Source organism: Gekko japonicus, unplaced genomic scaffold (genome assembly GCF_001447785.1).
Source record: "Gekko japonicus isolate JY-2015 unplaced genomic scaffold, Gekko_japonicus_V1.1 scaffold1681, whole genome shotgun sequence".
NCBI classification, from domain to species: domain Eukaryota; kingdom Metazoa; phylum Chordata; class Lepidosauria; order Squamata; family Gekkonidae; genus Gekko; species Gekko japonicus.
Window position 1 is genome coordinate 372882 of NW_015167585.1, and position 13443 is coordinate 386324.

At 40.1% G+C, this 13443-nt stretch overlaps 1 protein-coding gene across 1 annotated transcript in view; it reads right to left on the reverse strand.

The window, feature by feature from the left end:
- Window positions 1–1042: 1042 nt before the first annotated feature.
- The window catches only part of LOC107112723 (transmembrane protein 68-like), a 25861-nt gene continuing 13460 nt past the window's right edge, over window positions 1043–13443 (reverse strand). The window contains exons 2-6 of the mRNA XM_015413909.1: window positions 9048–9238; window positions 6085–6145; window positions 4221–4360; window positions 1199–1304; window positions 1043–1083 (exon numbers count right to left, since the gene is read on the reverse strand). Coding sequence (XP_015269395.1) covers window positions 1200–1304; window positions 4221–4360; window positions 6085–6145; window positions 9048–9238 — 497 coding nt within the window. The 3' untranslated portion in view covers window positions 1043–1083; window position 1199. The remainder of the gene's footprint in view (window positions 1084–1198; window positions 1305–4220; window positions 4361–6084; window positions 6146–9047; window positions 9239–13443) is intronic.

Consider the following 13443-nt stretch of genomic DNA (forward strand, 5'->3'; position numbering starts at 1 on the left):
GTCCTCTCATCCACGGGTGTCTGAGAAATTTCCTTCAAGCTTCATGGAGGCTGGGGGAGGAGCCCTTGTTCCAGTGGTTCAGAATTAATATCTATGGGGAGATCCTAGAACTGACTGCTTAGTAACAGAGGCTCAGAATGTCTCTTGATTTTCCTTCTCTTGTGGGTTACCTTCTTTCATGAGCCCTCCTCCTCTGTTAGGTGCTTCTCCACTTGCTGAGATACCTTTCCCTCCTCCTGCTGTTGCCCTCTCAGGAGTGCTTCATGTGTTCTATCCATGAAATTTTCACCTTCCCTTATAAACTGGACTGCAGACAAGTGTGCCTCAGGTCCCTGTATCTTCTCCTCCAGTAGAGCTACCAACTTATACTTGCTGCAAGTGTAATTGATGTTACCCTCAGGTAAGAATGCAAACATGCCACAGAATTTGCATGTCGCTGCTTTAGCTCCCTCATCAGCCATGCTGCTGCAATCCATTTCAAAATTAGTTCCTTAATAAGTTCCCTGCCAAACTGCCTCTCAAGACTACTTGTGAAAGGATTTTGTTGTTGTTGTTCAGTCGTACAGTCGAGTCCGACTCTTCATGACCCCATGGACCACATCACGCCAGGCCCTCCTGTCTTCTGTCGTGCTCCAAAGTTTGCTTAATGTGAAAGGACTGTAGAAGCAAAAACCCTTAACAAATATAGGATGCAAGATCTACTCAACTTCCTACAGGGCCCCCAGGCAAAGAGCCACAGGGCAAGAGCCCTTTGGCTTGCACCCAAGGCTCGTACCTCTGGTGAGGAGGAGCCTTACACAATTGAAGGCTCATCCAGGACAGGGCAGGGTCAGCAGTCAGCCCCAGGCAAAACTGCTAAAACCTACAATCAGTTACACCCAGGAAAAAGAGACAAACAGAAACCACACTTCCTCAAACAGGCACCACTCTCCAACAGGATATACACACCCACACACCCTCAAACACTGTCCTCCCACACAGTAATCTCAGGTAATTCTTCTCGGCAGTTAAGGAAAGGCAAATAATAAAACACTCACCACTCCAGCAGCAGCTCCCTCTCCTGCCACTTCTCAGAGCCCAGCTCTGGGAATGATGAGGTTAGGCTTAGTTTAGGACAGGCAAGACAACTATTTCATATCTATTTTAAGTTCCCATATCATCACTTATCAAATATAATCTCTGTGTAGTTCATATTTACATTATATATCTTTGTGGTGCTTCTCAAAGCGCTCCCAAAGAGCTCTTCCTATGTTTCCTGGTATTTTCTGATGTTTGTCCCGTAAAGCTTCTATTGCCATTTTTGTCTGTTGGGACACGGGGAAAATATGAGTCAGTTTCCAGACATGTAGGATAGAGTCAAAAAGTCCCTAGAATCAATCAGGGCCATGCCATAAATGCCCTATACTTTTCCCCTTGCACACACATGCAGTGATAGGTACAATTCTATCTGTGCTTCTGTGACGGGTCAGTGCATCTTTCAAAGTCCCAGGGCCCTTGCTAGACCAAGGATGCTGGCTCTGACCTCTTGAAAATGGGTCTTTTTCCAGCCGTCTCTTCTGGGCCAAGACAATTATATGATAGGGTATGGGCCAGATAGAATACTGACTAGCTAAGCTGTTGGTGTGCTGTCATCAGCAATATTTTTAATAGTATACAAAGTAACAAATTGTACAAAAAGTTGTAAAAGAGCATTGTTTTTACTGCTTTATATCATGTATACTGTTCATTACAAATAATTCCTGAGATAAATATCACCCCCCCCCCCAATCTCTCGATAAAGACTGAGCGTGGTCATTACCCTTCAGGTGGCACAGAATTTTTAGAACAATTGGGCACTTAATAGTATCCTGGAGGGCATGAGTTGTGTATGAGTAACTCACATAGTCCAAATCCTAGAAGCCAACCCTGTAAGACAATGGAACTATAGCACTATTTTGTCGAGGTTTAGGACTCAGGAACTCATTAATCTAAATCCTGCTCTCATCCTCCCATGAGTCTTTGTGGATCCCCCACTTCTCTATATTGGGAGTGACTGACAAGGAATTTGATGGTAGCATTATCCTTTAGCACTGAAATTCTTACAACATGTGCATTAAAAAAAATCCACACTTCTCTAAGTTCCTCCAGTGGTGGAAAAAAGCACAATTAATTTTCTATGGAGAAGAAGCAGGGGTTAGGTGTAAGGTTCCACAGCCAAACAATTGCCCTCAGGGGCAAAATGTCATGTGGGCCTACAATGCTGTAAGGAAAGGAAATCAGGCAAAACCAACCTTATCCTAGCATCTTGGGATCCTAAAAACTAGGCTACGCACAACCACACAGGAACTCTACCTCTCCTGTTTGCCTAGTGTATTCTTCTCTCCCCCCAACACTAAAGTCAAAAGTTGCTTTCATGCTCTCCCTCATCAGAAGGTGACATGCCAGCCCTTTTGACACACTACATACAAGTATAATGGGTGCCCAGCAATTAGGGTTGCTAACCTCCAGGTGGGGGCTGGAGATCTCCTGCTATTACAGCTACACCTGGAGAAAATGGCTACTTTGGAAGGTGTATTATACCCCATTGAAGTCTCTCCTCTCCCCAAACCCCACCCTCCTCAGGCTCCACCCCCAAAATCTCCAGGTATTTTCCAACCCAGAGCTGACAACCCTCACAGCAGTGCACAGACTGTTCCTCATATGCACGGTCACCATGTTGTCCTGCTTTGCATGCATGTATAGCTTCGGTATGCATGAACCAAAACGTATGTTTGAGCATACCAAAGCTGTATGAGCATGCAAAACACCCATGTTTCCTCCTGCTCAGGCAAGATGGTAAATGTGTGTATTGGGAGGATTTACATGCAGTTGGCAGCCTCCCAATATATGTGGGTGTAACATCAGAAAAGGGCCCTTTATTCCAGATATATCCGTAAGTCTTCACATCTACATTCCAGTTCAAAGTGGCTTACACAGTCATTAATGAAAATATAAATAAATATAAAAATATAAAATATAAATCAAAATACTAATGAGAAAGTTATCTAAACACAGCAAATTATTTTTAGGAAATACTGGATACGACAGCACCTTTTTAGTAAAGTGTCTAATTGCTGGTGCTGTAACTTACAAGTTGTGTCTCTTAAACATATGCTTTGCGCCTGTCCAGTTAATTTGGTCTTTTAGGGAGTAACCAATCACTCAAATCAATTTTGGATTAGAATATTCATTAATCTTTGAGGACGCTTAAGTACTTATGAATTATTGCCTGTCTCGTGGAGACTGATGAAAAAAAATGGACACCCCCATGCCCTTACTTTTGCGAAAAGACGTATATTACAACACTGGAATAGCCACCTCCAGTAATCCAATGGATTGAGGAATTTATAACTTCATCCACATTTGAATGTATGGCATCTAGATGACAACTGCACATAGACATGTTTTTAAATATTTGGAAACCTTTTATAGATGTAGACTGGCCACCATTGTTATTACATTGGGTTATATTTTTTATTTCTTTCTGTCTTGCTGTTGCTGTCAAGTCACAGCTGACTTGTGGTGAGCCTGCAGGGGTTTCAAGGTAAGAGACATTCAGAAGTGGTTTGCCATTGCCTGCCTCTGCATCATGACCCTGGTAGTCCTTGGTGATCTCCCATCAAAATACTAGCAAGGGCCGATCCTGCTTAGCTTCCAAGATCTGACAAAACCAGGGCTGTTAAAGGTAATTACATTTTAATTTATTTTTTTTAAAATCTAAACATAATGCTACCTTTGCAGTATGAGCTCTGAGCTTTGAAGGCAGCACCTAGAGTCTCCTCTACCAGCCCTGTCATCTTATTAAGCACTTGTTCAGCTGACACCAAGTACTAATACATGTATATCATTCTTTATATGGTCCCAGCCTCAGAGAATGCTCAACAATCTGAACAAACTGTGTGGCAAAGATCACCTTGCCTTTTGGATACTTACCACCTACGCACCTTGGACGATGTTACCTGCCTTTGTTCTTCCGACTTTTGGTTGCAGAAGCCTTGTCTGCCCTTGCTCATTCTCTTGCCTCTAGCCCCAGTGGATTGACAGCTGGCTCCTTCTAACCCCTCTAACCTAATTGCTTGGATATGATCATGACACACATTCATTCCAGTCCAAAATTACTAAGCAATGCACATTTTAAGAAACTGGGTGGGATTGATAGGAAATTCGATGGTAGCATTCATATTTGGCATTGAAATAGTTACTTTTTCAGCCAGTTCTTCAGCGGTTATACTTGGATCATAAAGAATGGGTTCTCCAATATAGGTCCGAAGCTTGACAGGAATGAACCCATATGATGGAAAGAATAAAATTCGTGTTCGTTCATAAAGCCATCTCATTGGCCCTGTAATATGAAAACAAGATAAGATTAGGATAACAATGATATGTTGAAGACACATTCATTTTGTAAAAAATTGTCTCAGACCTTGAAATGAAATATTTGCTAGGAGCCAACAGAGGCAGAATAGGCATCTGGTAGCTTGCTTCTTTCGCCTCCAGTTGAATAATGAACATTTTAAAATGGAGAAACAAGAGGAGCAAACTACCAGAGGCATATCTGACATTTGAAAAGTCATAAGCACCTTGAGTGGGTTAATATGTGTTACCACAGCATAGTGTCTTTGTCAGAGTGTCCGGCTAGGTTCTAGGAAAACCAGGTTTGAATTCCCAGTCTTCCATAGAAGTTAGCTGGGTGATCTTGGCTCAGCCTCTTTCCAGCTATCTTACAAGGTCATTTGTGAGGATGAAATGAAGAAGGGGAGAACAATGTTCAAAGCTATTTTGAGTCCCCAGCCTGGAGAAAAGTGGGGTATAAATATCTAAATGAGTAAATACATGTATATCTAAACTGTAATCTAAAAGCTGTAGAATATAGATATCATACCAGACCATGCACAGCCAGTCATTCTTTACAGGCTTATTTCTGAAAATTATTCCACCAAATTTCAGTGGGTAAAATGTCTTGGCTAAGACTAGTTTAGAATTTTCTATATAATAACAACCCGAATGAGTTATGAAAAAAGAGGCACATCTCCAGGTTTACAAGAACCTCAAAGTTGCTATTTTATTGCAAAGGAATTTCAGAAACAGACTGGAACAGGAGATTGCTGAATTACAAGTTATTACAACACTCACGACAATGGAACCTCCAGAGCTTAACAGAGATATCATCTTCTTATCTCACTACACATGCTAAGTCACTCAGCTCTCACATACCCAGAAATTAAACTTTGTAGGTTTACAGGTGCTCCTGGGCTCAGACTTCGTTCTCACATACTCCTGTATGCCAAATTGCTGCTATTTGAATTTTGTTAGTCTTGAAGGTGCCACTGGACTCAAAACTTCATTCTCATATCTCTTTCTTAACTCTTGTATTTATACGCTAATTTACTGCCATTCACAGATTTTAACAACTGCCTTAATCCAGTATCAGCTATAATCACCCAGTTACTTATGCATATTGATTCTAACTAGCTCCTCTTGGCAACTAACCCCACCTCTCTTTCCTATATGTAATGGTTGAGGAAATTCTTTTTCACTGTATCTGAAGAAATGTGCTTGTTGGTCTTAAAGGTGCCACTGGACTCAAAAAGAGCCTTATGTGTTTATCTCAAGTCTCTGAAATGTCTGCAGTATGTTATAAAGCAGTTGATATCAGCTAACTTCACAGAACATCTCAGTGCAAAACGAAGTTTCCTGCTGGGGGTGGGTGATTCCTTGCTTCTGTTTCTCGCAGCTGCTTTTGTGGACGGTGGGGATAAAATATCGGAATAAAAAACACATCGGCAATAGTGTCATGTCAGTTCTGGGGAAAACCCAGAAGTGACATCAGTTGTCTCTATGAATCACCACAGACTTTATGGTTTTCCCTGGGAGTGACATCTCACTGTCACCAATGACATCCACCCATGTCCTCCCCCAGACTCCTGCCAGTTGCCAGCCAGTGCCTGGCAATATGTTTTCTTGTGAAGAAGCCCCACTGAATTCAATAGAGAGTACCTTCAATAAAGTGTGCACAGATTGTAGCCTAAATAGCACATTATTAAGTATATATGACATATAACTTACAAATATTTCCATATGATCTGTATCCTTCCTGAATGTTTTGTGTAAACATAGGTATGATTGGCTAAAAAAGATGAAATAAATGAAATAATGAAAATTGTACTCCAGGTTGTGCAGATTAGTGAAATGCAATGTTTGCATGTTTGAAAGAAAACCCTTAATAGCAAATTGTATTATATTAACAAATTGTTTGCTGAGCCACTGAGAAGGTAGTGTGAAGGGTAGTTAGGGACGGTAAATGGGGCTAGGTTTATTGCTGAAGATGCAACATGGAATCCTCTCATTTGCCTTTGGCCTAGGCAACTAAGAGTCAGATTATGTTTTTCTGAAGTACACATTTGTCCCAGTGGGTTTATGTTGCTGATTCACGCCCCTGAACCAATTACAATCCTGAACTCCCAATGTAAGCAGCAGGGGTCATTTCGGGGGGGGGGGAATGCGGGGGATCACAGTTCCCCTGGGTGAGGTACGGGGGGCAGGGAACATGATGAAGCCCCGCCCCGCTTCCGGCCCTCATTCAGCCAGGAGGAGGCAGGAGAAGAGGGAGGGTAAGTTGCTTCCTCCCTGCCTCTCCCCACCCCTGCCTGCCTGGGGCCAGGGAGGGCCTTCGCGGGGCTTCCTTGCACTCCCGCCGGCCTTGCAGGTCCACCGCCGGGCCCCTCATGATGTCAGGGGGTGTGGCATATGCTAATGAGTTATGCTAATGAGTCCCCCTGGCTCTTTTTCTATGAAATGACCCCTGATAAGCAGTATTTTGAAACTGGTATTACTTCTGGGTCTGCAGTGCTACTTAAATGTGAATTTACCTCGTCTCAAAACCATTCCAGCTTGAAACCAAGATACCTAGGACTTTGAAACAAGCAGGGAACATCTAATTCCAAATTCCTCCACAGACAACTGTGTGTAGTCCTCTAACTGGCCAACATATTTTTGAAAAAAATCTTCAGATTAGGGTTGCCAGGTCTGGGTTGGAAAATACCTGGGGACTTTGGGGGTGGGGCCAGGAGAGGGCGGGGTTTGGGGAGGGGCCTCAGCATAGTACAATGCCATAGAGTCCACCCTTCAAAGCAGCCATTTTTTCCAGGGAAGCTGATCTCTGTCAGCTGGAGATCAGCTGTAAAAGCAGGAGATCCCCAGTCTTTGGAGACTTTTGTGGCATAATATATCACGGTTGTTTGTTTCCTTTTCCACTCCCCCATCTGGAGGCTGGCAACCCTACTCCAGATACAATTTTATTAAAATAATTAAAACATAGTTCAAACAAACAAGAAGAGAGGCCCAGTCTTGCTGTAGGTAATTAAAATGCAATGGCTGAAAGTAGGATGTGTCACCGTAATTCATATTCAGCATTGTTCTGACTACTGCAGTCTGTTGCATACCTATAGTTAATACCGTTACTCTGACTGACCAGACAGAGAGAAATGGTTTTCATAATAAGAAATGTATTACCCTTCAGTCCTGAAAACAATTGAGTGCTTCATTTAACTCCTGAATTCAAGAAAAGCCACATGGTGCTTTCAGGACTGAAGACAATGGGGAACATGCTGATTCCTTGGCCCTGAACCCATCAGGGGAATTGGGTAAGGAGACTCTAAAGAGCCCCCACATCAGATCCAGAGAGATAGCAGGATGCTGTGCTAACTTTTTGTAATGTATTGTTACTCTGGGTTCGCCATATGATGAAGTGCTGGAATTCTGTCTCTTGGCAAGATCCTTTTCATTTTCCAGTTCCTGTTCAGTTTGGCTCTGCCTAGCAGTTAATTCAGTTCAATATTTCCTGGTAAAGTACCTTTAGAGTTACAATAAAGTTATCTTTTGGCTATATAATTTTTGTGTCACCTCTGTGACACATAACACTGATAAGGAGGATTAGATCTTTCTGAAGCATGAGATGTTCTTTTTTCTGCACACTCGACTTACTCCTGATTTTCTTGACAGTCGATCCACAAACATTGGAATCAGTTTGAGCATGGTTCTTCCACACCTCTGCCCACCCCCTGCATTTTCCCAGTTCTGGACTCAGTTTATTTTCTTCCACACATGCCTTCAATAAAAGGATTTTCAAGGGTGGGTGCTGTCATCATCGGTGGTATCACAGCACACCCTTTTTAAAAAGGCACTAAAATATCAATATATCACTAGAGTGTAACAGTAGGGTTAGCCAGTTTTCTGAATTCCCGGTTTTCATTTTTTTTTAAAGGAAGTCTCTATATCCTTTCGTCATGGAGATATAAGGAAAAAGTAATGTTTCCATGATATATCTCTAGCAATATATTGATATTTTAGTGTCATTTAAAAAAAAATAAAATGAAACCACTCATCTTCAGAGGGGGGAGGAGGGTATATTTTGACCATAAGAGTCCAATCATTAAAAAGTGGGCCAGAGGTGGGTGGGAGAGGCTGGGACAAAGAGAACCAACAGAAATGTTATGGACATGGAAAAAGCCAACTCAAAATTGGCCTCTAGAAAAAGATGGGGGCAAAAGTAGTTTCAAAAGAACTGGAAAACCTCCGGAGAAAAAACAAAACAAAACAAGAAGAGAAAACGAAAGACTTAAAAATCTGAGCTGAAATCAGGGGATAAACTGAAGTAGTACAGGGCCAGAACCAATGAAAAAAACATACACGAAAAAGCCCATAATAGACTACTTCAGGCTGGCATCCTGCTGAGCTGTTAATGAACAAGAGGCTTACAAATCTGTTGAATATTATATATCCTAACCTGACTGTGGATCAACCTAAGAATGCTGGTGTGACCCTATGGCAGGTGGGGCAAAGGGGTTCCTGCATTTATTTGCCTCAGATGACCTTGTCAGTGTCAGGAACAAGGAATGCAGTTCAGTGCAGATCCCTGCCATTGTTACTCAAATCACAGGGCTACTACCCTACTGGACTACCAGAAAAGCCAAGTTCCAAGTTTGCAATATAAGAAGGAACAAAGTGACAGTCATGGAGAAATCACTCACCACTTTTGCATCTATGGCTACTTGAGCAAAGCCTTTACGCTTCCCCCAGACTAGTCTGTAAGTGTTATCTCCATAGTTTTGTTCTCGAAGTCCACCTGGTGCAATGCTTATCAAATGGCCTTTCTTTAGCATTTCAACACATTCTTCCTTTGTTCTACAAACGCCACAGGTCCTTTCAAGTGTAGTTAAACCTGCAAACATGGGACCAAAAGAAAAATGGCAAATGATCACTGTGTGTTTATTGTACCTTTACTTTTAAAGAGAGATTTATGGAGCAGGTCAATGCATGTTATGCACATGTCTTCCCTTTTTGTTTTAATTAATTGGTGAGGCCTTTGCAGGAAAGTATCAGCATATGCATTACCCCATTTTCCTCTTGATTAGTTCTTCGTTTCTCTGACAGGTTTTCCTCACAACACTCCCCCCCCAATCTTGAGTTCCAGAAGGTAAATTACTCCAGTTTGGGGAGAACTATTTTCGATAGGGGACTGTCACCAAGGGTTTGGTTTAAGCAACCACCTCCCATTGAATGTCTTCAAATCTACCCTTTCAGTAATGTTACACATAGGGTTGTGCAGTGTTTTACATTTGGGTGTTTCTTTTAAAAATATATTCATTTTTGTTTCAAGGTTTGAAATGAGCAAAACCTTTGAAGGTTTGAAATAAGTAAAATCTTCACTCTGAGTTTTAAAAGTTTTTTTCCCCCTCTCTGGGCAGAGAACAAGCAGGAAGGAGGATAGTCAATTCAATTACTTTCCAGGCTTACCTCAGTCCACCTACATACAAATGCTAATAGATCTAGCTAGAGACAATTGGATGGTCCAGTCCCCCCCCAGCAGGAAACAGAGACTGGGAGGACTTGAAGACTAGAGAGACTTCAGGAAAGAACTCCTGGAGATCTCCAGGAAAAGCCTCTTTGATCCAGCCTGACCTGGTCACTAGGAGGGAAAAGGGAGAAGATAAAATTCAAAGGAGCAAGGAAGAAGTTGCTGGGTCCATTAGAGCAGGCAGATATCTTTACTGAGGTCTGGAGGAAGCAGCTATTTTAATCATGTGCTGTCCAGAAGAGCTGGGAGAAAACTGCAAGGTAATGAAACTCTGTAGAGATCTGGCGCTGTGCTAAAAGAATGCTTGTGAATATTTTCTTTTAAATAAATACTTTACATTTTTGATGATGATAGTGGTTCTCTGTACCACATAGACTTCCACCATTTCTGACATGCTATTTTAAAAGGAGCACCAGGGGGGAGACAGTCACTTGGCAAGTGGCTATTCCTCCAAGGGAGCACAAAGGCAGTAAACTGTCCCTGTGGTGACCAGGCGCTGGGCAGAGGAAGACAATGAGGCAAGGCCTCAGAACTTGAAAGGGAAGCTGGGAGCCCTGACCCTCCCAATGAGCAATTCCCACAAAGGTCAGGTGGTGATGGAAAGTTACTAAAGAGAAAAGCTTCTCCAGGAGAAGAGCCCGTTGGAGAGCCAGTTTCGTGTAGTGGTTAAGAGGCAGGGTGAAATAGGGCCCGCAGGCCTGTTCTGTCACAGTTTTCATTTAAAAACATGTCTGATTTTTTTAAAACATAAAATTTTTATTTAAGAGATAAAAAATAGTTCAACAGAAGGAAAGTCATATAACATTACTTATACATATTACAGAGTATGTAGTTGGAAAGAGAAAACAATATATGAAGTCATGGAATCATTTTATACAATATTCTTTGGATGTATTGGACAATAATACAAAAATAAAATAATAAAATATATTGGACTAAATATCAACCTTATATTTCAGGAATATCAAGACTATTAAATAAAGCATATTTTTGATTAATTATACAATAATAGTTTGAATTTAGCCTTTCTAATAGTGTCCCAATCAAATGTATCTATATTGATTTTGTCTAATATAGGGTACCATATCTTTAATGGACCCATCATATCACATTCTGTTTGATTTTCAGTATAATATATATTAAAATTTTCTAACATAAACAATTCACATATCATGTGAACCCATTGTTGAATACTCGGAGGAGATTTGTCTTTCCATTGTTTAGCTATGAGGATTTTCGCCACAGTAAACAAAATGTTTATTAATTGTCTTCTAGATTTAGGAGGACCATCATCTGGCCACAGATTGAGTAATATCAAGATGGGATTTAACAGTAAGTCATAACCTGTAAATTTGCTAAATACCAGCGTAGTAAAACTTTCATGTTTGCCTCATAAATATATAATGATTTTGACATCTTAGCTTGCGTCTTCCAAATTTGGTCCCATTGCTGATCTGTTATTTGTTGTTGTAAGTCTGTCATCCAAGCTAGTTGGTAGCTTAGTCTATAATTTTTTTGAGGATTGAGTAAGATTTGATAGATTTTAGATATAAGTCCACGTTTTTTGTGTCCCTTAAATAGGATCTGTTCAAATGCAGTAAGAGGTAAAGCCAAAGAAGATTTAAAATTTGAGGATTCTACAAGGTGTCGAAGTTGTAAGTATTCGAACCATTTTATCTTGATATTATATTTTCTTTTAAGCTCTGATTTATCTAACATTTGATTTTTTTGTAATATATCTGTTATTCTTGTGATCCCAGCTTGTTTCCATGTAGAAAATTGTGAAGGATCGTTGGCTGGCAGGAACCATGATTGACCACAGAAGATACTTAGTTTGGAAAAAGGTGAAATTAAAATCTTCTTATGTTGATGCCAAATTTTTAATGTAACTCGCAAAAAGGGAGATGGGATTGTAGATTTGAGATTCCTACTTTGTGATTTCCAGAATAGCTTCTGAAATTTGTGTCCTTTAGATGTAACTTCTTCTATCCATTTCCAATCTAACACGATGTCTGTTTTATATTGTCTGATTAATGTCACCAGTATCGATGCTTTATAGTACAGAGATAAATCCGGTGTTGCTAAACCTCCATTTCGTTGGGCTCTTCTCATAGTTTCAAATTTTACTCGTGGTGACTTAAATTTCCATATGAATTTATTAATATCTTTCTGCCATTTCCTGAGTAGGTTGTTTGGGATATAAATAGGTAAGGTACAAAAAAAATACATATATTTAGGTAGTACATATGTACGTAAAATAGAAATGCGATCCATCCAGGAGAAGGGAATAGTATTCCAGTTTGTCAATTGGGCTTTTATCTCTTTATGTGTGTCTAGATAGTTCAGCTTGATAAGATCAGACCAATTGACTGGTATTTTGACTCCTAAATAAAGAAAATATTTATCAATCCACTGATATTTATATTTGGCTATAATATCAGCCTTAACCTCAGCTGATATATTAATTGGGTAAAGTAAAGACTTTGATGAGTTTATTTTAAGTCCTGCTAAGTGTCCAAAAATGTCCAGAGTAGATTGAATTGCTTTCAACGATTTACAGGGTGATGACACATATAATATAACATCGTCTGCAAATATGCTTAGTTTGAACTCTTTTCCTTGTATTTTAATGCCTTCAAATTTATTATTAGATCTGAGCGCACAGGCTAGAGGCTCCATAGCAAGTATGAATAAAAGGGGTGATAATGGGCACCCCTGTCTTGTGCCACGTTGAAGAGAAATATGATTTGAGGCTGCGCCATTAGCTAAAATGCTAGTTTTAGGACCTTCATATATTGCTTGGATTGAAGTACAAAAGAGAGGACCAAAATTTAAATGATGTAGTAAAATTTGCAAGTATGATGTTTCCAAAGAATCAAAGGCTTTTTGTATGTCTATAGAAAATAATAATGAATTGTGCAGTTTGTTATGGTTGCCATAATGTATAATGTTAAGGGTTTTCCTAATATTATCAGAAATGTCCCTTGTAGAGATAAATCCGGTTTGATCCATATTTATATAGTGACCAATGATGTTTTTAAGTCTTGCTGCTATCATTCCTTTTTTTAAAAAAAAACCCCGAAGTGGAATTATTTATTTGCATTTCTATAAAACTATGACAGAAATTGGGGAGGAAGAGTTTACAATCTATAGGAAAAAGTAAAAAGAACCTAACTAAAAACCCAAGAATGCAGGTTTTACAATGCTTAAAACATAGTTGTTATTCTTATACAGTTACTTTCAAACATGAAGAGTGCCCGCCAATCATTGCTTCTGCTGACAAAACCTGCTTATCTGACTGAACAGAGAGTAATTCCAAAGCTATAACACACATAAACACAGCCCTTAAGCAAAAATTAGCATCGCCACGCTTTACTCCCCCCCCCAGGCAAAATCTTTAAAACCAATGTTCCCTCAGTAAGAACATTACAACACGTTTTTCTTCTTCCGTCTTCGATGTATCTTCTTTCTTCAATTATCTTTTAGTTTTTATAAGTCCGGATCTGTCCATTTGTGATATAAACCAAGTTCCTTTTTTCTGGGACATCTTCGCTTCCTTAAACGTCTTA